The 26,172-nt window shown below is 43.8% G+C and overlaps 1 protein-coding gene across 11 annotated transcripts in view; it reads right to left on the reverse strand.

Annotated features, from left to right (window-relative positions):
* The window catches only part of LY86 (lymphocyte antigen 86), a 63,651-nt gene extending 43,543 nt beyond the window's left edge, over positions 1-20,108 (reverse strand). For 3 of the 11 annotated variants that reach the window (XM_030928165.1, XM_030928171.1, XM_030928173.1), the window contains exons 1-2: positions 19,941-20,101; positions 19,521-19,665 (exon numbers count right to left, since the gene is read on the reverse strand). In XM_030928165.1, coding sequence (XP_030784025.1) covers positions 19,521-19,665; positions 19,941-20,009 — 214 coding nt within the window. In that variant the 5' untranslated portion in view covers positions 20,010-20,101. Of the gene's footprint in view, positions 1-19,520; positions 19,666-19,940 lie in introns of all 11 variants that reach the window. The other 8 variants (XM_030928166.1, XM_030928172.1, XM_010381709.2 and 5 more) reach the window with 7 other exon arrangements.
* Positions 20,109-26,172: the final 6,064 nt, after the last annotated feature.

The raw sequence follows: 26,172 nt of genomic DNA on the forward strand, positions 1-26,172 counted from the left end.
GGAAGTCAAATTCTACATTCCCAAAGCCAATTCGCCATTTCTTTCTGCATCTCTTACGTCAATGAGATGAAGCCAGAATAGGTCTGCTGGAGGCCGCAAGTCTGCAATAGAGCTCTCCCGGATAGGAAGGAGGGAGGTGCTTCTACGGGAAACCCTGAATTTGCTTGTACTTTATCTTCATGTAACACAGACCATCCGGGAATAGGATCCCGGGACCATGAATAATGTGAGATTACAAGCTCTTACAGGTGGATGGTGGAGGGGAAAAGCAGAGCTGCCATTGGCTTGGTCTCTCTGCCAGCAAAATAAATTCCTGACCAAGGCAAGGACTCATTTCTCTGCCTCCAGAATCAACACACCCTAGCATTCCCTTCCTGATTAGAGGAATAAAAAATACTTCTGCTAAAGATATAAAAAGAATTATATTGAAAGATAGCAAGCTGCTATGAAAAATAAGACAGGAAATTGGATTTCAGATGAATAAAGGAGAAGAGTGCACCCGCTGAACAATCACAGCCTTCCCCCGCAGACCTGCACACAAGTTAAACACCACGTGTGAGTTTCTTCTGCTTCACAGCAAAGTTTAAAGGCCTGGCTCAACACTGTGCCGTTCTCTGTAACACCATTGCTGTAACCATTTGGATATTGTTCAGCCTTTTTTTGCCATCTGTTCATGTGTCTTCAGAACATAACATTTAAAAACTGTTAGTGTGCATGGAACTATTACTAGACAAAACTGATACAATTAGAGCAATTAGTCTAAATACCTTTGCCCAGGCTTAAGCTGCTGAAAACTGGAGAAAGAAAGAAAGTACTGGGCTGGTAAACATTTTCTGACACAAGAGACATAAATAACGGATATTCATAAGTTTGTAATTGCAAAAAAGTGGAAACAACCTAAATTTGTATCAAAAGGAGGAGGGACACAATTGTAGTCGATACACATAATGATGTACTGTACCTCCATGAAAATAAATTAACTAAAGCAATGCATGCTAGCTATCTCTTGAAATAATGTAATAAATTAGTCTCCAAATAAATTGCTAATTCAACTTTCATTAGTTGCAGTAATTTGTAGGTTAGCTTTTCTGTGTAGACAGTCATATTGTATGCACTTAATAACATTTTTGTTTCTTCCTTTCAAATCCTTAAACATTTTCTTTTTCTTGTCTTTTACACTGGTGAGGTGCTTCAGTACAACTTTGAATACAAGTGGTAGTGATGGGTGTATTTGTCTCACTCTTGATTTTAAAAGGAAGGTTTCCAGTGTTTCACCATTAAATGTATTGTTCACTGTAGATCTATATTTTAGGTGTATTTCTTTAAAAAGCAGACAGCTAACTTATAAAATGCAATTTGTCATTTTTTGTTTTGTAAGATCAGGTTAATATAGTCCATTTATATTTATTAAGGCTTTATTTATTTATTTATTTATTATTATTATTTTGAGATGGAGTCTCATTCTGTCAGCTGGAGTGCAGTTGCACTATCTCGGCTTACTGCAACCTTCGCCTCCTGGGTTCAAGCGCTTCTCCCGCCTCAACCTCCCGAATAGCTGGAATTACAGGCACCTGCCACTACGCCCAGCTAATTTTTGTATTTTTGATAGAGACGGGGTTTCGCTATGTTGGCCAGGCTGATCTTGAACTCCTGACCTCAGGTGATCTACCTGCCTCAGCCTCCCAAAGTGCTGGGATTACAGGCATGAGCCACTGTGCCCAGTCAAGCTTCTGATATTTTAATAATTATTTTATCCTATTTTGGGTTTTCTTTCTTTATGCCTTTCCTCCCTTCTTTCCAGCATTCTTTTGGATTAATTGGAATATTTTAATTTTTTCTTTTGTTTTTATTGTTTTGTTTATAGTTTGGAAATCACGTACTGTATTTCTAGTCTTGTAGTACTTACCTTTGAAATTTTAACATGAATATCTGAGTAAATCTTAAAAATAAACTTGTCTTTTTCCTACCTATTTTAAAAACCTTGGTATATAAGTATGTATGTATTTATTTGTTTGTTTTTATTGTGGCAAAAAACACATGACATTGAATTTCCCATCTTAACCATTTTCAAGTGTACAGTTTGGAAGTCTTCCATATATTCACATTGTTGGGCCACAGATTTCTAGAACTTTTTCATTTTGCATAAATAAGCATTGCCTTTACTCTCCTCCCTATAAAAGACCAGGTCAAGGACATGAGAATGCTTTATGTTCACTCACCAGCCCCTCCTCCGTGTGCTATTGTTATCTGCCATTTTGCACTAGGCAGCCTCCAATATGGCCCCAGGTATCCCCTCCTACATTGCATGTCCTGTGCAATCCCTTCCTCTGAAGTAGCCCAGTAACTTGCTTCTAAGCAGTGGAACATGGCAAAAGCATTGGGATGTTGCTTCTGAGATTAGGCTGCAATGTCATGAGACTTTGACAGCTATTTATCATGTCCTCTCTCTCACTCTGGTAAGCACGTTGCCATGTTGTGGGTAGCCTTGTGGGAAGACCCCCATGGTAAGGCACTGATATCTCTGGCTAATAGCCACTGAAGACTTGAATTCCACTAACAGCCCTGTGAGTGGGCATGGAAGCGGATCTTTGGAGGTCTGTTCATTGCCATGTAATCACATGAGTTTGGAAGCAGCTGCTCCCCCAGCCAAGCCTAGAAATGACTACAGTCCACCTTCATCACCCTTTGTCAGAGACCGCCAACTAAGCCACATCCAAATTCCTGCCCCAGAGGAAAAAAACTGCAAGGTGAGGTGATAATGCTTATTGTTGTAAACTGTCAAATTTTAGGGCATTTGTTATGCAGAAATAGACATCTAATACATTCTTGTTCCAAATTCATCATTATCATCATTACATTCATTGATTGTTAAAATTGCCACTGCTTTGCTTGTCATTTTTTTACATCTCAAAACTGACTTCTGGGATCATTGCCTTCTCAAGTACCTTTACAATTCTTTTTTTTTTTTTTTTTTTTTTTTTTTGAGACGGAGTCTCCCTCTGTCGCCCAGGCTGGACTGCAGTGGCCAGATCTCAGCTCACTGCAAGCTCCGCCTCCCGGGTTTACATCGTTCTCCTGCGTCAGCCTCCCGAGTAGCTGGGACTACAGGCGCCGCCACCTCGCCCGGCTAGTTTTTTGTATTTTTAGTAGAGACGGGGTTTCACCGTGTTAGCCAGGATGGTCTCAATCTCCTGATCTTGTGATCCGCCCGTCTCGGCCTCCCAAAGTGCTGGGATTACGGGCTTGAGCCACCGCGCCCGGCCACCTTTACAATTCTTATAGTGAGAGTCTTTCGATGGCAAACACTCTAGCTTTTTTTTTTCTCCAAAAAGTCTTTAATTTACTCTTATTGTTGAATGACTTTTAACTATACTGTATATAGAATTCTAGGTTCTAGGTTGCTTGTTATTTTCTCTTTTCTATGATAGTATTGCTGAAGCCTGCTATCAGTCTTTAACTTCTTTTAGGTAATTTCTCTTGCAACTTTTACCATTTTTTTTCCTTTGGTGATTTGTGGTTTTATCCTGGTTGGTCTAATTGTGAAATTCCTTTTACGAACCTCTGTGGGAAACTCTGTGGGAAGCACGTTGCATGTTGTGGGTAGCCTGGTGGAGAGACCCCAATGGTAAGGCACTGATATCTCTGGCTAATAAACATTGAAGATTTATTGTGTTTATTGAACCCGAGATTCATGACTTTTGCAGTTCTGGAAAATTTTCAGCATTTTTTCTTTAGGAATTGCCTTTTCCCCTGTTTGTTCTATTTTCTTCTTTAGCTGTAGCTCCATATTTTTTGTTTTTTTATTTCTCTGTGATAGATTTTGAGTCATAGCTCTAAACCTTTCATCCAGTCCATCAGTTCTCCCTTCAGCTATTTTAAAATCAATGTTTTAACATATCCATATTTTTTATTTCAATGATTAAATGTTGCATTTTAAAGGGTTTTATTTTATTCTTTTTCACACCTCCCTGATTATTTTGATATTATTTTTTCTCATGCTTTTATTTTTTTAATTAAAGAAGTTGTACATTTTATTTTTATATTCTGTACCTTATATTTCTAAAATCTAATACCTTTGGGAGTAGAATTCTACAGTTTGGGTTTTCTCTGCTGACTCTTCCTCATGGTGGTTTATTTCCTTGTCTTTTTAAATTTTGGACTGTGAGCTTATGGTTAAAACTTTAGAGACCCAGTGAAATGTGAATTGAGGGTATATGACCCCATAGAGATAATTAATATTTCCTTCTGCCTGTATGCTTCAGATGTTCCCAATCAGTAACCACTCTAAATTTAATTTCTAGGCTTGAGTTTTTTTGAACTAGGAAGGTAGTATATACATTTGGGGCCCAAACCTAGATGATAATATGCTTAGATGACATATTTGCATAGAAGACTTATTTTCCCAAGAGATTAGGCAGAGTTAGATAAGTTTTTTTGTCTTCTGTTCTGCATAATAGTGTTTTTCTTCCTTACCTGCTTTTTTCTTTCTTTTATTTTTATTATTTTTAATTTAAAAAAATTTTAATTAATTGTTATTTATTTATTTATTTTATTGTGACTGTAACTCTTAGGAGGTTGTAGCTTCATGGAGGGATCAACTTTCCATCTCACACGGTGAAGGGCTTGGTTACCAAATTCATGCACAGCCATTAAAGCCTAAGTTCTGGCTAATGGAGATTGACACATTTTCTGTGGGTAGACACAGAACTTTATTGTTGGTTTTCCACTCTGTGTGTGTTTTTTTTTTTTTTTTTTTTTTTTTTTTTATTGCAAGCTCTGCTATATATTTAAAAGATTTGTGTCATATCTTATCCATTATTTTCAGATATTTTATAGCAAGGCAGTTTTTTATGATAGAAAGAAGTTTTTTATGTAGACAAGAAGACTGCCCACTTCATACAGTTTCCTTAGATGTGTGAGTAATTTTTTTGTGAACTGTCTTGGTTTCTCTTTTGCCAGGGTCCTGTTCATGAATGCTTTAGTGTGATGTTAGAGATCCAAGTGCACAAGGACACTGCAGGGTGCTATGGTCTGAATGTTTGTGTCCTCCCACGTTTATATGTTAAAACCTAATTCCCAATGCAATCATATTAAATGGTGGAGGCTTTGGGACATGATCAGGCCATGAGGGCAGCACCCTCATGAATGGGACAAGGGCCTTCATAAAAGAGGCCTGAGGGAGCTTATTTGCCCTTTTCGCCATGTAAGGACAGAGTCAGGAGGCACCATCTGTAAAGCAGAGAGTGAGCCCTCCCCCAGACACTGAACCTCCTGTCACCTTGATCTTCGACTCTCTGGCCTCTAGAACTGTGAGCAATGAATTTCTGTTGTTTATGAGTTACCCAATCTAAAGTACTTTGTTATGGCAGCCTGAATGAACTAAGACACCAGTATTTATTTTCCTCAAAGATTTCTTCCTGTAAACACCTATAACTCTTTGCTTGAGGGCTTTCTGTGACTGTGGGAGTAAGCTTGTGCAGTACACAGTTGAGCCAAAAGTGCTGAGAGTTAATGCCTCCAGGAACAGCTCTCAACAAATAACAGGTGGGAGTTGATAGATCAATACCCCAGTTTCTTCCCGCTGGAGATGTGACATCTCTAAGGCGTGTTCCACAAGGGCTCCCCAGGGTCCCCAGAAGGACTGAACCCCAGTTACCCACAGCGGTGGGCTGCGCTGGCTTCCTTTTTTTCCCTGTTTCGCTTCTTCACTCTCCTGCTGATGCCTACCAGGATCATTTCTCAAACAAACTTGCACTCAGTTCTTTGTGCCAGGGTCCATTTCTGAGGAAACTCTAAACTTAAGCAATATTTAAGCAAATTCCTATAATTCACATTGAGTATGGACTATGTATACTGTACTAATTCAGATGTAGTTTCATCACCAGAGTAATTTACACCAGGTTTCTTGCTTTTGGCTTTGTTTTGGAAATGCATGTTTCAGTGGTGTTTGTGGGTATCAAGAAGAATTTTTCATAGATTTGGGTCTGCTAATTACCAAATCTAGCAATTCCAGATGTTCAAATGGTGATGGGACTGGCATGAACTAGGTATCCTTGAATACTTGATTTTTGGGCTGATGAGAATATTCCAAATTGAACAAGTGGATACATAATTATCATATAATTAGCATTCTTCGGGACTCGTGTGGTGACCCCACTTTGATGCAGAGGGTGGTGATGGTGAAACTGAACTGAAGGATGTTTCCTGGAAATGCTTTGAGTCAAGAAGGGGAAGGAAGGTGGTAGGGTCAGGTGGCATAAAACGCATGACCTGGCTAAACCCTTTCTTCTCCATAGCAGAGGCTGCAAATGGTTAGCCCCTGTACTGTTCCTAGCTTCCAGATGGGTTTTGTTGGTCTGCACAATGTTTAAACACACTTAGAATAGCTGCCATATTTATAAACTAGGAGGCTGCACCTCTAGATGAAGAACTTTAGCTTCTTTTGAAAAATGAGGAGATCAGGCATCCCAGTTCCTGCATTCCCACATGGCAATTAGATGGAGGGAAACAGAAGTTTCCCTCTTGAAATGAGGCAAGCACCATGGTCCCTTCTGCTTTCTATTGTATATTGCTATTGTATATTACAACTACTTTCTATTGTATATTGCAACTTACCCTCTTTGTTCATCATCTGCCCTTTCCATGAAGATATTTTCGTGTTTGACCCTCGCTTTTCATCTTCTGGCATGGGCGAGATATAGGGGATGATGATTTAGTAGGAAGGGAACTGTGGCCTTCTCTCTCTGTTGCCTGTTCTCCTACCACTGCTTCCCCCAAATGCTGAAGATCCATTCCCCCAGGAAAGAAGCCCTGCTGAGATCCTGAGATCAGGTAGTATTTACTTAAGAGTCTCCTGCTCATTGTTTCTGTTACTGGCTCTAAAACCTCAGGCACATTTTTGTTAGGATACCTGATACTTGCTAGCAAGCTTGCACTCTGTTCAGCTACTGCTTCAAATAAAAAAAGAGCCACTGGCCATTTTCTCCTCAGGTATTTTTTGGAAATGTGCACACTTATTTACGCATGAATTGTCCTTTAATTTAGTCAAAACTGAAGCCCAATGTGAGGCAGAAAAGCTATTGCGTATCCTGGAAGAATGATGTTCCTGTCTTCTCTCCAAAAACCTCAGTGTAGGTCAGGCTAGAATTTATTCTCTGGAGACTTGAGGTTCCTCATACTTCCCTTTAGGAATATCCTCCATCCAGTTATCTAGACCCGTGGCAGAGATCCCAGTGGAGAGAAGTGGAAGGATTTTGGTGTTTATCTGATGTATGAAGTTGGTTGTATACAGCAAGCTTTTCTACATTTGGAGAAAAGACCAAAAGAATCAGGCCCTGGCATCAAGCTTTTGGGTGTTGGGGGCCCAAGTGACCTGCTATATTTTCTTTTCTTTTTTTTTTTTTTTTTTTTTTTGAGATGGAGTCTCTCTCTAGCTTGCAAGCTAGAGTGCAATGGTGAAACCCTCTACTCAATGCAACCTCTGCGTTCCGGGTTCAAGCAATTCCCCTGCCTCAGCCTCCCGAGTAGCTGGGATTACAGGTGTCCACCATCACACCTGGCTAACTTTTTATATTTTTAGTAAGGAGAGGGTTTCACTATGTTGGCCAGGCTGATCTTGAACTCCTGACCTCAGGTGATCTGCCTGCCTTGGCCTCCCAAAGTGCTGGGATTACAGGCGTGAGCCACCGCGCCCAGCTGACCTGCTGTATTTTCATCAGGCATCCCCTGTCATGGTTATGTGTTTACTGAAGGCTGTTGGAGTCCTTAATGAGTCTCCTGTCACAGAGGAAGGCAGCCCTTACTCTAAACAAGCTCTTGCTTTCACTGCCCTATGAAAATGCCATTTCTATGTAAAGTTTACAATAATAGTACATTTATGGAATTCCTTATCCTCTCAATATTATAAAGGAGCCCCCAGTGGTCTCTTGCATATTCAAAGACCCTTATTTTGTAGGGTCTTGGGCAAAGCAAGACGTGGGGAAATTGCCCTAAGAGGAGGGCTGCCTAGAGAGAGAATCCTTTTGTGCTTTGGGGATGTGGGTGTGCAGGAGGGGGTCTGGTCTTGCTTTATGTGGCATCTTTCGTCTGACATTGGGTGAGTTTGCTTCATGTGATGGTTTTTATGCTTGAATAAGAAGCAGAGCTTGCCTGGGAGGGTGCTGTCGGGCTCTGCTGCTGGCTGGCTGGCTGGCTTTGTGACCATGGTTAGGACACATTGCTTTTCTGGCTCAGATGTTCCTTTTCTAAACAAGGAGGCACTTGGAGTGAAGCCCTGAGGCTCTATCTTGCCTGAACATTTTCCAGTACTATAAGGGAACCCCGTCTGCCTGTGGGCAGGGACTGGCAGAATGCTGACCCCACTTGCTGTGCCTGCAGAGCACCAGGCTTGTGGGGAAATAGGTCGTCGTGTGGCAGCTCCCTGCAACCCAATGTTTCACCATCAGCTGCAAGGCAGACTGTCAAAAACCAATCACTCAGCCTCACAGGACATCAAGCTGATATTCAGGAACCACTCCAGTGTCTCACCCCACACTGGGGCATGCTTCCCTCTTATCCCTAGCCACTAAGAACTGACTGAAAAGAACAAAGTCCTTTACGCCTGCACTGATGGAATGCTAGAGGGTAGGTTAAGGGAAAGTGCTCGAGGGTCCTCTTCTCTGCTGGTTGGGGTGAACGGCATTAACGATACCAGGCAGTTCCTAGAAATAGGAAGACTACTGAAGACCTCATCTCTCGTGATTCTGTCTTTAAAAATTACTTAGCAGGCATCTCTGGGTGATAACAAAGGTGGGAAGGAAATTGGGTCGTGTCCCAAACACTAGATGAGCACGGAGCCTCGTTCTTAGTTATTTGGAGATTCCAAGCATTTCCATCCATATGGATAGATCAGAGACAACTAGGCAGTTTTTTCTATCTTTGTAAGCAAGTAGGAGTCAGGACAAAGAGTTGTGAATGAGCCAGATAGTCTTGGGAAAAATGGAACAGAAGGACTGATCAGCTCAAGTGGTCCCATATAAACATTAGGCAGAGTATCAGGCAACAGTCAAATCAGCACCAGGGATCGCACAGAATATACAAATGGAAAGACAGGTCAATGCCATGTTCTAAGATGATGAACTAGCTAAGTGTTGTAAGGATTAACCCTCACCATGCAGACAAAGTTCATCATGTCCTGTAAATCACCCCTCTAATGATATGTGGAGAAGGCCAGGGCAGGCGTGAGTTTCCAATGATGCCTGTAGGCCAGGTCAATATACAATAAGGGTGGGACAATGAGTTACAAGACACTGACCTAGCACAACTTAAAGAGCATGTCACTTGAGAAAAAAAGCAGCAGGGTAGAGGGAACTTTTTGAAAGAAGAGGTATAAATTATCTTGAGCATGTAATAGGTCAACTTTAAGTAAAGAGAGCTCAACTTGTGGACTGTCCACCAAGCCCAGAATCAACTGGTTGGTAAGTCAAAACCTGCATCCTCAGAAGGTCTGAAGAGGTAGCCTTTATCTTTGGTCTGGAATGTATTAGACATGCAGAAAAATACTGAGATAAATTTTACTGTAATCTTGGGAAAGTTTAAGAGTATAGGTAAAAATAAATGTCAGTACAAAGATAATTAAGAGATAAATGTAAACTCATGGTATCAGTATTTTGAAATGAGGTTAAGAAAAAGAATAATGGGTTGAATAATCTTGTGATAATTTGTGTGTGCTTTGTCTGCTTTTGAAATTTATAAAGCAAATTTTAAAAAATCTGCTATATTCGATTAGATGTTTAAGACAAATTTGTGGCCAGGGTATGTATGTCTGTAAAAATTAATTTGTTAAATTTACAAAGTTTCGACTTATTGGTTGTGTAAGTAGTGTTGAATTGTTTAAAGGGATATTTTAAAAATACAATATAAGAAGACTAAATTGAGCACTAAAGCACACAGAGAAGCCCTTTGAATAAGAAAGATCTCAGCTATACGGGTGGATTCTAATGGTTAGGAGGCAGAAGGAATCCTGATAATTCCATCCTAGATTTCTCACTGAGGCTGGTATAGCTTCCACTGGCCAGAAGGGAAGGTGTCAGGTTTCAACTAAGAGAGCCCTTGGAGGGCATTCTGGCTGATCAGACAGCCTACGTGAACTATAAACTGCTTGGAAATGTGAGTGGAGATTTCTGGGCTGGAGATTTTATTTTTCTTCCTGGCCACTGGGTTGGTTACTACTCACTTCTGCTCTGAGGGCAGGGAGCACACAGTGATGCCTTCCTGGGTCCCAGGCAGGGGCTGGTGGATGCTGACATGCACACTACCTACTGCACACGAATCCCACAGATGGAGGTGCAAATACTGGTTTCCCGATAGACCCCAGCACACTTCTTTTGTTGCCCACTTGGTGTCTCTAGAACCCCAGTCAAAGCTAATGGACCAGCAGCCTCAGATACTGCCTTACATGGCATCCCAGAAAAGGAATGAACACCAAGCTAGATGGTACACAGGTCGCGGATGGGTCATCCTTTTATTTCAGTGAAAACCCCGCCTTGTCTTTCAGGTTTTAGAAGAAGCATCTGCCTCTCTACTCCATCCTCAGCCCTGCTCCCATTCTGTGCCTTCTGACTGCTCTAATTAGGATCGACATGAGGTTGAGAAAAAGAATAATGGGTTGAATAATCTTGTGATCATTTGTGTGTGCTTTGTCTGATTTTGAAATTTATAAAGCAAATTTAAAAAAATCTGCTATATTCGATTAGATGTTTAAGACAAATTTGTGGCCAGCGTATGTATGTCTGCAAAAATTAATTTGTTAAATTTACAAAGTTTCGACTTATTAGTTGTGTAAGTGTGTTGAATTGTTTAAAGGGATATTTTAAAAATACAATATAAGAAGACTAAATGGTGCACTAAAGCATACAGAGAAGCCCTTTGAATAAGAAAGATCTCAGCTATATGGGTAGATTCTAATGGTTAGGAGGCAGAAGGAATCCTGTCTACCTGGAGCTCCTGCCTCATGGGGTACCTGAGTCCACCTGGAGCTCCTGCCTCATGGGGTACCTGGTGCTGTCGGGTTCTGCCTGGAGCTCTGGCTGCACTACTGGAGCTGGGAATGGGTTCTTCCACCTTTGCTTTCCGTGGGCTCTGGAGAAAACAGAAACTGCTCTGGTCTTTACACTCCTCCTCCCGCGGGTCTGGGTCTGAAAGCATGCCCAGGACCTCACAGTCGCTGCTGCTTTAGGAATGTGTTGTCTATGCTGTAGTTTCTACAAAAATAACTGCTGGGCTGGAGGACAGCCCTTCCCATCTCTACCTCTCCAAAGATTCTCCTCCCAAAACATGAGCAGAGCTGCCCATTAAGATTTTGCCTGAGGATGGAAATAGTGGTGAACAGCGTTTGGGAAAACGTTTCCTGCCTGCAGAAGAGGCCTCTTTAGAACTGTAGACTCTTGGCTTTTTTCCCTCTCTAGGTTCCTATTCACTAAGTTACTTAGCATCTCGTTTAAAAAGTGCTTTGGAGAATTTTCTCTGGCTTGGAGGTTGGGCTGTAAAATGTTCCCACCAATGGAAACCCAGAAGATCTTGGTGGCATGGTCACAGGAACACACTTACGTGGTTTGCTTCCCTTCTGGCAGAGTTCACTTTCATCTAGCATTAAAAAAATCTGCACCACAGTGTGAATATTCTTGTGTTTCTTTATCAACTTCCTGTCTTTAAATTTGGGCCAAAAGGCCTTGCCCTACTCAAGGAAGCTAGCTGTTCAATCCTGCACGCTCAGAGTCATCCTTCTGAAATTGCATCTTTGTCTCTCCAGCTATTTGTCTACTTTTCCTTAATTATAGTTTTATATCCTTGTTAATCTGGGAAAATAAATGAAAAGAGAAATTGCTGTCTGTGTGCAACATTTGAAAGTATTCCTAAGTGACTAGATGACCTGTGACATTTTTCTTTTCTTTTCTTTTTTTGATGTTGTTTCATGCATGTTTATTTTATGCTCTATTTCTTTCAGAATTATTAGGTTCTGAGGAAAGTGGCATTTTTCCCATCCATTTTCTCCTGGGGCAGCTTTTAAAATGTTTTCTATGAACATTTTATCAATATATCCTGTTGGTTCTGCTACATGGCGAGGTTGTTTGCAGCTTACCCTCTATTCTGTACGGAGATGTTCTACATTCTTAAAGTCTGATTAATTGTCCCGTCTGGTCACTTTGATGGATGATTCAGGCACATGTGACTTGATTCAGGCTTTGTAATTAAGAGGCTTTTTGGAGGTCAGCTAAAGCACCTGCCCTGTAGCAAATATCAGCAACATGGGAAGCCTATTTAGGCAGAGGTGGACTTAAAGGCCGACTGTCTTTAAGGGGAGGAGAGCAGGTGCTGATTGCAAGTGTGAAGCCTGGTGACCAGATGCCTTGGTAAACTGACCCTGGATGCTTCCAGGGGGCTGCCAGGTCAGCCCACAGCCCTCCACACACTGCTGAATAGGGATTCCTCCCTCCCTGCTCACCGACTACCCCACAGTGGAATGGTTGGGTGTGGTAAATAGGGCTTCCTCAGGAAATTAGCATGCCTCCTGCGCAGGAGGGCTCTGACTATAAAATATACTGTTCTTAATGATAGGAGAATGGCTCTACATGTACTTCTTTTAATTTGGAAGATGTCATTTCTAGGCACCACTTTGCAACAAATAAGAACTTGGTGTACATGGCTGAAAAATGGAGATGTGGTGGGGCTCCTTCTCCTCTGAGGCAGCCATATGTTCCCTCCTCTGAGGGATACTTGGGAAGAGCCAAATTGGCCCAGCTCTGGATGTGTGTAGAGAGGATGGGGCTGGGGTGGGGTGGGGTGGGGCAGGAGGGAAACAATTCTTTCATCAGCAGATGAATCTCTCCCCTCCTCTCCTCTCCCTCTCTTCTTTTTCCACTTCCCCCTCCTCCCCCTTCTCTTCTTTCTCCTCTTTCATCTTCTTTTCCTCCTTCTCTTCTCCCCTCTCTTCTTTCTTCTCCCCTCCTCCTTCTCCTCTCCTCCTCCTCCTTCCTCTCCTCTTCTTCCTCTTCCACTTCCTCCTCCTTCTCCTCTCTTCTTCCCCACCTCTTCCTACTCATCCTCCTCCCCCTTCCCTCCTTCTTGTTCTCTTCCCTCCTCCTACTTCTTTTTCCCTTCCTCTTCTTTCTCCCCATCTTCCTTTCCCTCTTCTTCCTCCTCCTTCCCTTCTTTCTCTCCTCCTCTCTCTTCTCTCTGCCTTGCCTCCTCCCTCTCTTCCTGATCTCCTCTTCCTCCCTATCCTCCTTCTTTTGCTGGTCCACACACTGCTTGGGGTTTTCACTTTTTTACCTGAAGACTTATCTTTTGAGCTGTGCCTTCTGCCTGGTCTCACCCTGTATTTCTGGGGTCTGAGGGCATGGCTTACTCCCTACTAGAGTTCTGTGATATAGCTCTATGTCACTGAGCATGCAGTAAGGACACGTAGGTTTGTATCATGGCTCAGGTATGTTACTCTATTAAAATGCTTAGTGTGTGTACGCTTCAGTTTCTATATCCAGAAAATGGAGATAAACATCCTATCTACCTCTGTTTGTAAGGATTAAATGAGGCTTTGTCAATGGAAGGACTTCATAAATTTTAAAATGGCATGCAGAAGGGAGAGGTTATTATGACAATGATGACGCTCTGAAAGGGATCTTATCAATTCCTCGCAATCATGGTGGGTTTGCCATTGAGTTCATTTGTCCATGCAGCCTCTCTGTGGCTAGAATCATCTGGAAGGCCTGGAACTTGAAACCCTGATCCAGTGAAGAGCTTAAGAGATTCCTTCCTACTCTTGGCCAGGGATCGGCAAGCCTTTTCTATAAAGTTCCAGATGATCAATATGTAACGCTCTGTGGAGCCTTGCCGTGTGGTCACTGTCGCCCTACCTTGCCATTGTAACACAAGAGTAGCATAAACAACACCTAAAAGAATGGGTGCAGCTGTGTCAAATAGAACTTTATTTATGGACACAGAATTTTGAATTTCAGATAATTTCCATGTGTCATGAATATTCTTCTTTTGAATTCTTTAACATTAAAAATGTAAAGATCATCCCTAGCTCACAGGCCATACACAAACAGGCACCAAGTGGGGTTTGGCCTGCAGGCTCTAGTTCGCAAGTGTCTGCCTTACACAACATCCAGGAGCCACTCCTATGTCCAGGTAGCCTGTGAGTATCAGGGAAACCAAAGGGGCACATAAGTCATTTGAGCATGTGTCACAGGTCCTCCTCTGCCTGGTTGATGTCAAAACATGTGAAATACAACACTGGGCTTTTGCCAAAAAATACAATCCAGAACTCTGCTATCTGACCCTATGAACATCCAGTAACAAAAACAATGGCAACAATAATATTTATGGAGGATTGCCCACAGGATGTGCAGCTTATCCATTCCTGTACACAATCTAACCTTCTCCCTCTAAGAAGCCTGATCTGTGATTGCTGTATTCATGGAGGATTCTGCCTTGGCCCTTTGCAGAATGTATCTTGATTCTGGGCTCTTGACCTGCACCAAGGGGCATCATTAGAAACAGCGGGTTTGAGTCACCATGGCATCTCAATAGAGACGCCGTCCAGGATGCCATCTACTCCGGGGAGAAATTCCCCTCATCGCTCATCCCTATATCAGGAAAAGCTGAGCATCTCAAAAACTAATTTTATTTTAGAAACAATGCCATTTCCTTGTTTGATTTGGCTTCAAGGAAGCTCAGAGTCTATTATACCTCAATCAGTTGTAAAATACCGTACAAAGTCATCAGCAGCTAAGATGTATTGAGTGCATAGTATGTGCTAAGCACCTTTCATGTAGTCCTTCTCACATAATCTTCACACAGCCCTTTGGGTAGGTAATATGTTCTCCCTATGATATTAGGCTAAATAATGGTCCCAAAAGATGTCTACCTCTTAATCCCTGAAACATGTGTATCTTATCTTATGTGGCAAAAGAGACTTTGCAGATGTGATTAAAGATCTTGAGTTGGGGAGATGATCCTAATCACAAGGGTCCTTACAGGAAGGAGGCAGAGGGAGCTTTGAAACAGAACAGGAAGGCCATGTGATGATGGAAGGAAGCAAGATGCTACACTGTCAGCTTTGAAGATGGAGGAAGAAGCCTCAGGTCAAGGAATGCAGCTATACAAGCTGGAGAAGAAAAGAAAGGGATTCTCCCCCAGAGCTTCTAAGGGAGCAAGGCCCAGGCCCTGCCCACCCAGTGAAATTGATTTTGGACTCTGACCACAGAACTATGCGTGAATGCATGTGTTGTTTTCAGTCACCAAGTAGAAATTTGTTACAGCAGCAACAGGAAACTAATACACCCTCCTTACAAACAACAATGTGAGATCTAGAGTGTGGCCCAAGATTAGAATGAGCTTTGCTGACTCCAGATTCTAAGCTCTTAACTCTCATGCTGCCTCATCTGTTACATGTGTCCTAACCTTTCCTGCCTTTATGATTTCCCCTTAGCCAACTCAGGCAGGTTTAACAAATTATATAGACTGCGGGGCTTAAACAGCCAACATTGATTTCTCAGAGTCCTGGAGGATGGAAGTCTGAGATCAGGGAGCCAGCAGGGGCAGGTTCTTGGTGAGGGCTCACTTCCTGGTTTACAGACAGCCACCTTCTGATTGTGTCCTCATGTAGTGAAAAAAGGGAAATCTCTGGCCTCTTCTTTTAAGGGTATTAATCCCATTTATGAAGTCTCCACCCTCATGACCTAGTCACCTCCTAAAGGCCCCATCTCCTAATACTGTCACACTGGTATTAGGGTTTAACACGAATCTTCAGGGGACACAAACATTCAGTCCATAGCACTTTCCCTTATGCTTCCCCTCACCCTGCTTCTTCCACTGCTGCCTATTTCCCCTTCTAATCATAAGTATTTCTGTCATCTCCTCACATCTTCGTGTATATGTTGGAGGCAGCATATAAATAAATACATTGGTGGCTGTTTGTGGTGTGTGCATGGAGTGGAGTCCCTGGGCTTTTGTAACCCTGGGACTTGTGATTTAGCAAACCCAAGGCCCTGACTGTGTTTGTTCCTCCTTTTGCTTTAGTAAAGAAAGTGGCTCTCTTCTTTCCTTTGTCACTGACAGTTGGCCAGGTCAGGACTTCTGCTTTTTCAGAAAACTATGCTTACTTCCTAGTCAGTATTCAGAGCCCAGTAACTGCTTGTGAATTTCCCTTCTCCTCAAGGTTATCAAGACTGCGGAAATGATGTCAACTCAGGCCTTAGTGGTTTCTTTCCTGAATTATTGCTCCGCCTGGAGAAAACCTTATTTTCAGCCTCAAATAGCTTCCAATTAAAAATCTACACTCCTGTTTACTGCCCGAGGATCTTTCCAAAATACAACCTCCTCCTGGCCAAAGAGAGGCAGCCCACTATTGTATGAGGTCCTGCTCATATCTCTCACTTCCTCTTTCAGCCCTTTGTGTTTTCAGCTCTCCTGCAGTTCCCTGAACCCTGTGCCTGGTCCCATTTTCCTGCCTTCACACGTGTCATTCTCTCTGCCAAACTTCTCCCCTCACCCCTCCATTAGTCCACTTTGCCTGCTGATGAAACTAGACCACAGGGAGTTTTAGAGCATGGGCTCTGGAGTCAGGCAGGCTGGGGATCAATTTGTTTTAATTCCATCAATAGTTCCTCAATGTCTTACCTTCTCTGTGACCCTGGGGATATAATTCTGCCATTATTAGCTGTGTGGCATTGGAAAAGTTAACTATTAGTGACATCTTTATCCCTCAGTTTACACATCTGCAACATAAGAATGATGCATGTAAAGCACTTAGCATGGTGGCCTCTACCAACATGAAGTGTTATCATTACTATTTTAATCAGTCTTTAAGCCTCAACTTAGGCTTGGTGATTCCTTTACCAACCTGAGGTTGCAGATGCCAACCTCACCATCTTCTGACTACCACGTCGCTGGTGCACAATGCCTGCCTTCACTACAGCCTTTCACACAAAGCATTTACCCTGTTGCTAAATTGTCTGATCTTCCCACTCCCTTGGATGAGAACTGCATCACTTCCATCTCTTATTCTGAGTGACTTGGCTAAGACATTCACTGACTTCATGGAGCAACTTCACCTACAGAGGAAAGAGCCATCCTCCAGTGGGCAGGTGATGTGTCTTTGTTCTTTCCCTGACATGCCCAGTCCTCTTGCAAGTGACTTGAAAGGATGCACCGGCCTGGCTGCAGGCAGAGGGTGAGTCTGGGAGACAGATCAGCTATGGCGACCTTTTATTCAAGGATGAATTAGAAAAACCAACCCTGATCAGTCCATTTATCTCACATCTTGCTTCTCATCCTGCACCGAAAATGAATGGGATACTAGTGGTTCTGACCCCATGGAAAAACCTAGAGTGACAAGGTCAGCACTGCCAGATCCAGTCGTTCATTCTCTTTTACTTATTTTTAATTTGTGTGTGTGTGTGCACTTCAATGTCCCTTATTTTTAAAAGAGTAAGGTCAAATTGAACAAATGGCCCTGGTGACTAGAGTGACCATCTGGACCTCTCTGGGCAGCTCTTTGGGTGGCAGTTGTAGGATCAGGTACTTGCTCAAGCACCACAGCCCCAGCTTAGAGTGAGACCAATTCAGATGCTTAATCAACTTCTCTTTCCTACCTCCTGCAGTTCAAATGGCATTTTGCCCCCATCTCCCTCCAAAGTGGCAGATATCACAATGCCATGCATTTGCACAAGCCAGTCCCTCTAACAGCAGATGTGATCCTGAGGCTGGGCTCATGAGTTGCTCCCCACTTGGGAGCCCTGTATGGGATGAATGACATCCCCTCAAATTTATGCGTTGAAGTCCCAACCCCCAGTACAGTAGTGCCCCCTTATCCAAGATTTCACTTTCCAAGGTTTCAGTTACTCTCAGCCAACTGCAGTCCAAAAATATTAAATAGAAAATTCCAGAAATAATTCATAAGTTTTTCATTGAGCATCCTTCTGGGTAGCATGATGGAATCTCATGCTGTCTAGCTCCATCCCACCAGGAACATGAATTGTCTAGAATCTCCATGCTGTCTCTACTACCTGCCTGTCCGTCACTTAGTAGCTGTCTCATTTATTGGGTCCAAAAAACATAGTATATGTAGGGTTCAAAATGATCTGTGTTTTCAGGCATCTACTGGGAGTCTTGGAACATATTCCTAGCAGACTGGGGGGACTACGGTACCTTAAAATGTGACTGTATGTGGAGATAGGGTCTTTTATTTATTTATTTATTACTTTCATTTATTTATTTATTTTTTTTTTGAGACAGAGCTTCCCTCCTGTTGCCCAGGTTCAAGTACAATTGCACGATCTTGGCTCACTGCAACCTCTACCTCCTGGGTTCAAGCAATTCTCCTGCCTCAGCCTCCCAAGTAGCTGCGATTACAGGTGCATGCCACCATGCCCTGCTAATTTTGTATTTTTAGTAGAAATGGGGTTTTATCATGTTGGTCAGGTTGGTCTCGAATGCCTGACCTCAAGTGGTCCGCCCTCCTCGGCCTCCCAAAGTGCTGGGATTACAGGTGTGAGCCACCGCGCCCTGCTGGAGGTAGGGTGTTTAAAGAGCTGATTAAGCTAAAGTGAGGCCATGAAGGTGGGCCCTAATCTGATATGATTGTGTCCTTAGAAGAAGAAGAGATGAGGTCACAGATGTACACAGAAGGAAGAGCACATGAGGAGACAGGGAGAAGATGCCACCTAGAAGCAAAGGGGAGAGGTCTCAGGAGAAACCAACCCAGCTTCCACAGCTGTGAGGAAATAAATCTCTGTTATGTAAGCCCCCAACCTGTGGTACTTTGTTATGGCAGCCCTAGCTGACTAAGACACAGCCCGACTGGTTGGTTCTGACACTTCTTACCACAGTTCACTGGATTCTCTTCACTGAATTGCAATTTATCTGTTGGCATATTGGGTTGGCCTGCTGGGGTGACAGGCCTGGCTTATGCACTTTTATTATCTCTAGCACTGAGAAACCCTGGCATTGAGAGCTGCACGCGAAGTGTTTGCTGAATTCATGAGAGCTGCTCCTGCAGTGAAAGCTCTGCAAGTGTCCAGAGAGGGACAGGAAGCTTCTTTCTGGGCAGGAGTGATCTTTTCACCTCACTTGCAAAGTACATCAGATGGGAAGGTAGCCCAGGTGTACAGAGTTGGGGAAGGGCCTACTGGAAGTTTCTTTCCTAATTTTCAACTGGTGGGATTTGATGATTTGGTAGACGCACTGATCATTTTGTTCTTTTTTGGGTTCTGTGGTGTTAGTAAATGACTATATTTATATTCAATTTCTCTGTCTTGTACTCTTTGTCGCTCTACCATTCTCTCTTCCGCTCCCGGCCCCAGCCCCACCTCTCCTTCTCCCAAAGGCTCCCAGTGGCCCTCCCAGACCTGCTGCAGGTGGAGAAAGTGTTCAGCTGCTGGTCCCCTCTCCCCTCACCCACCCCAACTGAGCACTAACAGCTCACATCTGTGGGCCTTACTTTCCCCATAAACACACATGGGTGTACTGCAAGGGCTTACCGCAACTCTGGTAGAGCACTTCCAAGCCGCTGTCACTGCAGACCGTGTGTGTGGGCCAGGCTCTCCCACCGCTGCCTCCACTGCAGCTGGGAAAAATCAGAGTCCCGAGGAAGAGAGCAGCTGTGAAACCCTTCATGGTGAGGGCCTGTATGGGATACACAGAAAAATAACCGGCCAATAAAAAGCCCGTAAAGTTTCTTCCTCTCCCCTCACCAAGGCGGTGGGATGTTCAGTTTCACTTCTCAAATTTTAGGCTCCCTGGGAACCACAGTCAGAAGTAAAAGGCAGTGAGCAGAGGCATTTGAATACTGTTCCCCCAGGACCCTGAAACTACAGATGAGGCTGGTCTATTCTGGGGTAGGATGCGTGTTGACTTTCTGCTTTCACAGGGAGAGGGGCAGTAGTGATGCGTGAACTTACCTCTCGGGGCTCCTCAGAACAGCCCAGGTGAGGTTGTAAACTTGGGAAAGACAAAGCACAGGCCACCATCTGTTTCCCATCTCCAGCCCCCGTGCCTCTGCAGGCTTCTGATGCAGGCTGCGTGTGGACCAGGGACCTGGCTGCAGCCAGCAGGCAGCAGTTGATAGCAAGAGGGCTGCAGAATGACGTTGGGATCTGGGATGAGGCTTTGGCCCTATTGTCACTTTTTTTTTTTTTTTTTGAGACGGAGTCTCGCTCTGTCGCCCGGGCTGGAGTGCAGTGGCCGGTTCTCAGCTCACTGCAAGCTCCGCCTCCCGGGTTTACGTCATTCTCCTGCCTCAGCCTCCGAGTAGCTGGGACTACAGGCGCCCGCCACCTCGCCCGGCTAGTTTTTTGTATTTTTTAGTAGAGACGAGGTTTCACCGTGTTAGCCAGGATGGTCTTGATCTCCTGACCTCGTGATCCGCCCGTCTCGGCCTCCCAAAGTGCTGGGATTACAGGCTTGAGCCTCCGCGCCCGGCCCCATTGTCACTTTTGTCTCCTCTGGCTCTGGCTCTGCTCTTCGGTTTGGGATTTTAGCAGTGAATTGTCCAGCTGCAGAACAGGCCTTGTTTTGGGAGCTGCAGATGTGGTCTCTGAAGTTGAGGCAGAGGCAGTAGCCCTGAGAAGTGAGCCGTGTTCTATTTCTGGGTTTGGCTTGGTAGAAAAGGCAGGAAGGGTGGGGAGGTGGGGCCACCCTTAACGAGGCTGGTTTAATGGTTTTGGTGTTAGTGGGATCATTGACATCACATCTCACTTTCTCTTCAAAGCCAAGATTCTGTCTTCCTTCTTCCATGTATCTCCGTTCTGCTGCAGGACAGCAAGGTTTCTCAGTCTTGATTCCCCAACCCTGCCCCAGCTCCACCTTAGTGTAAGAGGACCAGAGTCAGTGCCAAGGTCAGCAGATTTCAGGAGCAACAGAAAACACGTTTCCTTGGGAGGAACAGCAGTTTTCAGAATGCACTAGGTAAATTTACTATTTCTGCTGATGGCTAATCAAAAATGAGAGCTCAGAACTTTTCTTGAAATAGGTGGAACTTAATTACCAATAAAGTAATTGGTAAATAATTTGGATTTCTTGACAGACATCAGAGAGTAGTCATTTGGAGAAGGAGCAGTTCTGGACTGATTATTTTTAGGTGCCTCTGCAGGTAAGTTCAGTGATGTTGGCTTTCAACAGCAGTTCTCCAAGCACACTCTGAGAAGATGACAGTCTCGGCTTCCACTGGGGGCTTGTTAGAGATGCAAATTCTGGGCTACTCGCAAGACCTAGTAAATCAGAAACTCTGGGGACGGGACTCCCCATTCTGGAGTTTCACAAGCCCTCCAGGTGCGCCTGATGCGGTCTCAAGCTTGAGAACTGTTGACATTTACAGAACACAAAGCGAAGGTTGAGCCCCAAGGGAGTGGGGGAACGTTGCTCTAAGAGGAGACAAGGTAGCCCCTCTGGCCTGTGTGAGCGGAAGGCAGCTGTGCTGTGAGCAAGATCTCAGGAGATGAGAGTCTGAAGCTCATGGTGAGAGTGGGGGCCCTGGTGGAAGGGTGATTGCCCCTAGTAGGTCCAGGATGACACAGAAGCTTTCCCTTGGGATATTTGAGTGCTCCAGCAGTTGTAAAGAGAGCTCTGAACATGTGAGTGAGGAGAGCAATTGAGGGTGAGACCTTCCTTCCCTGCAAAGTGCGTGATGACTGACACTGGAGGAGGAGCCCAGGAGTGCAGGGCAGGGAGCAGACAACCTGGCAGAGAGCTATGAGCAGCTGTGGCAGGGAAACAGTCTTTCTGGCAGTCTGTTCTGGCTGCCATACAGAAATACCTTAGACTGGGTGGCCGAAATGACAAGCATTTCTTTCTCACCGTTCTGGAGGGTAGAGGTCCAAAGTCGGAGATTAAGGTGCTAGAAGATTCGGTGTCTGGCGAGGGGCTTCTGGTTCACAGGTGGTGCCTTCTGGCTGTGCCCTTACATGGTGGAAGGGCCGAGGGGTTTCTCCTAGGCCTCTTTTATAAAGGCACTGATCCCACTTATGAGAGCTCCATTCTTATGTCCTAATCACTTCCCAAAGGCCCTACCTCCTAATAACATCACCTTGAGGCTTAGGATTTCAATATATGAGTTTGGGTGGGGACACAAACATTGGCTTTATTGAAGAAACCGTGCCATCTGAAGACAGGGCTACGGATTTCTGAGAATCAAAAGACCTGGAAATGAAAGGAATCATAATTCAGGGATTGCACTAGCATTTAGAAATATTCCATATGGACCAATCAGGAACCTTGTGATCATGGTGACCCTAGGACAGTGGTCTTCAGGCTAGAGTGGTCTTTGGGGCATCAGCATCAGCTGGGGGACTTGTTAACATGAGCAGATTGCTGGGCCCTACACCAGAGTTTCTGTTCCTGTATGTCTGGTGAGGCCTGAGAATCTGTGTTTCTAACATGTTCCCAGGTGATGCCAGTGCTGTTGATCTGGGGCCACATTCTGAGGACCTCTGGTTTAGCATATAGAATTTGGTTGTTTGCAGAAAGTACAATTAAAAAAAATCTTCTTAATAAAATGTTTTGTTTTATAACAGATGGCATTTCATATAACCCATATATAACACATCCAAATTGGATAAAAGAGTAAGCCACATTCTCTAAGGAATTCTACTTACTAGTTCTGCCTCCTGAAAATGGGATTTGGTTGAAATCATTAGTCATGGCCCATCTAGTTCAGAAATCAACCCATAATGATGTCTTGAAGAGTTCTTTAACTAGAACCTTTATAAAGACAGCCAAAGTGTTCTTTGAGAATGTCCTGTTTCCTAATTATAGAATAAAATTAGAATCAGTTTATGATAGTTATTTAAAATATGGTTATGTCTATGTAATGGTAACCAAACACAAACATACTGTCAGGCTTTGATGCTGACTTCTAACCTCTTAGCAAGCTGTAGCTGAAAAAGCTGTGCTCTGGTCTCATTCAGATTTCTCTTCTACTTTTTGGACAATATTCCTCTTCTTCCATGTCTCAGGCTGCTCTCTCCACACACACACACACACACACACACACACACACACACACAGACACACACACATATATATACACACACATACTTTTTTTTTTTTTTTTTTTTTGAGATGGAGTCTTGCTCTGTCGCCCAGGCTGGAGCGCAGTGGTGCAATCTTGGCTCACTGCAAACTCCGCCTCCTGGGTTCACGCCATTCTCCTGCCTCAGCCTCCCGAGTAACTGGGACTACAGGCGCCCGCCACCACGCCCGGCTAATTTTTTTGTATTTTTAGTAGAGACAGGGTTTCACCATGTTAGCCAGTATGGTCTCGATCTCCTGACCTCGTGATCCGCCTGCCTCGGCCTCCCAAAGTGCTGGGGATTACAGGCATGAGCCACCACATGTGTCATATATATATATAATTTTATTTTTTTTTATTTTTTGAGATGAAGTCTCACTCTGTCACCCAGGCTGGAGTACAGTGGCATGATTTCAGCTCACTGCAACCTCCACCTCCTGGGTTCAAGTGATTCTCCTGCCTCAGCCTCCCAAGTAGCTGGGATTATAGGCATGTACCACCATGTGCAGCTAATTTTTGTATTTTTAGTAGAGACAGGGTTTTGTCATGTTGGCCAGGCTAGTCTTGAACTCCTAACCTCAGGTGATCCACCCGCCTCAGCCTCCCGAAGTGCTGGGATTATAGACGTGAGCCACTGCACCCCCCCTTGCTTTCCTTTTATAGAGGTCTTCTTGGGGATGGTGCCTTTCTTTTCTTGCAGAGTAAAAATATTCTTATAAAGACGACCATTCCTAAAGCTGTTCTTAAGGAGAAAATGTTTGAGGAGAGATTTTAAGAATCAAATGTGAGAGTCTGGGGGCAGAAGTCCAGCTATGTATGTAAGCAAGTAAGGGTGAAGTTGCGCCACAAGAGAAAATACAATACTCCAGGGAGTGAGGGGAGAAAAAAGAAAGGACTGGGGAGAAGAGAGGAGAGAAGAGGAGAGGAGGGAGAGGAGGGGTAAGCAGGTGAATGGCTGGTGTGGAGTGGAAGGAAGCAGCCTGCCAGCAGGTGGGACAAGCAAAGGTCCCTTAGGAACAGATTCTGCATTACTTCCTGTGCAGTGTGCAATGTGACAGCCCTCTCCTCTCTGTGACCCACAAAAGTTTACAGGAGACTTAACAGCGAGGAGTGCTCTGTGTGTGTGTGCGCATATACACACGGGAGAAAAGGCCAGAGCTTTATGCTTGCGTCAGGACGGTGTGCAATGGAACTGAGGGCCATGGCAATACGCCCTCCCTTGGGAAAGGGATTCACTAGCTGGGTGAGCATCCCACTTCCCTAGGACAGGGAAGGGGGTTGGGGCCAATGTAACCTACATCACATGTGCCAGTAGATGGCAGACAGTCCTAACCATTCTTTGACGCTACACAATGATGATGTAGCACTCTGTCTCCAGTGCAAATGTACCTTCCTCATCATTTGTATTCAGCTGTGGCTGCTCTCCTCTAATTTCCCTCAGATCTTTATTATATCAGGCAAAAATTTCCCTTGGCATAGCACTGCCACTTTGCTTTTTTCTCTGTGGCCTATCTTTGAGTTTCTGCCTCACTGCAGTGGGAAGAGACAGGTTTGATCACATCCTGCCTTTGTCTTCTAGATTAGGTGTCCCCACCCCCTGGACCACAGACCAGTACTGGTCTCTTAGGAACCGGGTGACACGGCAGGAGGTGAGTGAAGCTTCATCTCTATTTACAGCTGCTTTCCATTGCTCGCATTACCGCCTTAGCTCTGCCTCCTGTCAGATCAGCAGCAGCATTAGATTCTCATAAGAAAGCAAATCCTATTGTGAACTGTGCGTGCGAGAGATCTAGGTTGCACACTCCTTATGAGAATCTAATGCCTGATGATCTGTCACTGTCTCCCATCATCCCCAGATGGGACCATCTAGTTGCAGGAAAACAAGCTCAGGCCTCCCGTTCATTCTGTATTATGGTGAGTTGTATAATTATTTCATTATATATTATAATGTAATAATAATAGAAATAAAGTGCATAATAAATGTAATGCACTTGAACCATCCTGAAACTACCCACCACCCACCCTCCTATCCGTGGAAAAATTGTCTTCCACAAAACTAGTCTCTGGTACCAAAAAGGTCGGGGACTGCTGTTCTAGATTGAGTGCAACCTGAAAACTGCTCCCCTCCTGTGTAGAAGTCAGGAAACCATGCTACTTCCTGGGTAACACTATTTCACAACCCCCTTGACTGACTGCTGAGGTTTTACTTTTTAGTTAGTTTCAAACCCTGTGTTATATAGGCTACACAAATATTTTGTGGAATTGATGCCAGTCTACAGAGCTTTTCGGTAGAGTTTTTCTCACAATCTCTCAGACTTCCGGAAGATTCACTCCACAGAAAGTGTGAGATACCCCCAAAGTCGCTTGGCCTCTTGATGTCACATACTCTGTGTATGTATTTGATAGAAATGTATAGAAACCAACTGTATGCTTTCTACACAACTAGGAAAAATTCATCTGTCTGTCTACTTGCTTCAGGTTCTCCTACTCATTTATCCAACAAATATTTATTAAGCACCTCCAAAATGTCAGCTACAGTTCCCAGCACCAGGAATACAGCAAAACAAAGTTCTTGTTCTCATGGAGATTACCTTCTAGTAGAAAAAGACAGACAATAACATTTTTAGTACAATTGTTTAATAAAAGAGAAGAGACTTTGCTTTTTGAAAGGCTTCTTGGGTTTCCCAAGGAAAATTGGGATAAGTGTTCTGAAATATTTTCAGCTGGCTGTTTATTGTGTATACACAATAAGCTTTTTTTCTTTGATTTGCTCCAGACTGGTAGCTCATCAGGGTTACCAATAACTGTTTGCTCCAATGGACAAACTGTGGCAGGCCTATCTGGGACACTACCCTTTCCTTATTTCCTTGTTTCCCCATTTGTTATTATTATTAATATTTCATTATTCTGAGGACATACTATGCAAAGTACTTGCTTTTCAAATAAGTCTACATATACTGTGGCAAACTACAAACAGAAAGGTTTTTGTTGGTGTAAGGAACACGTATGCTGGGCCAGGAAAGAGGTGAGCACTTATAGATCAGTCTGATCAATTTTCCAGTGATGAAAAGAGCAACACATTGCAGCATCCGAGTAAGGTCAAAGAAATTGCTCTGAGCTTCCGA

Source organism: Rhinopithecus roxellana, chromosome 4 (assembly GCF_007565055.1).
Source record: "Rhinopithecus roxellana isolate Shanxi Qingling chromosome 4, ASM756505v1, whole genome shotgun sequence".
Taxonomy (NCBI): domain Eukaryota; kingdom Metazoa; phylum Chordata; class Mammalia; order Primates; family Cercopithecidae; genus Rhinopithecus; species Rhinopithecus roxellana.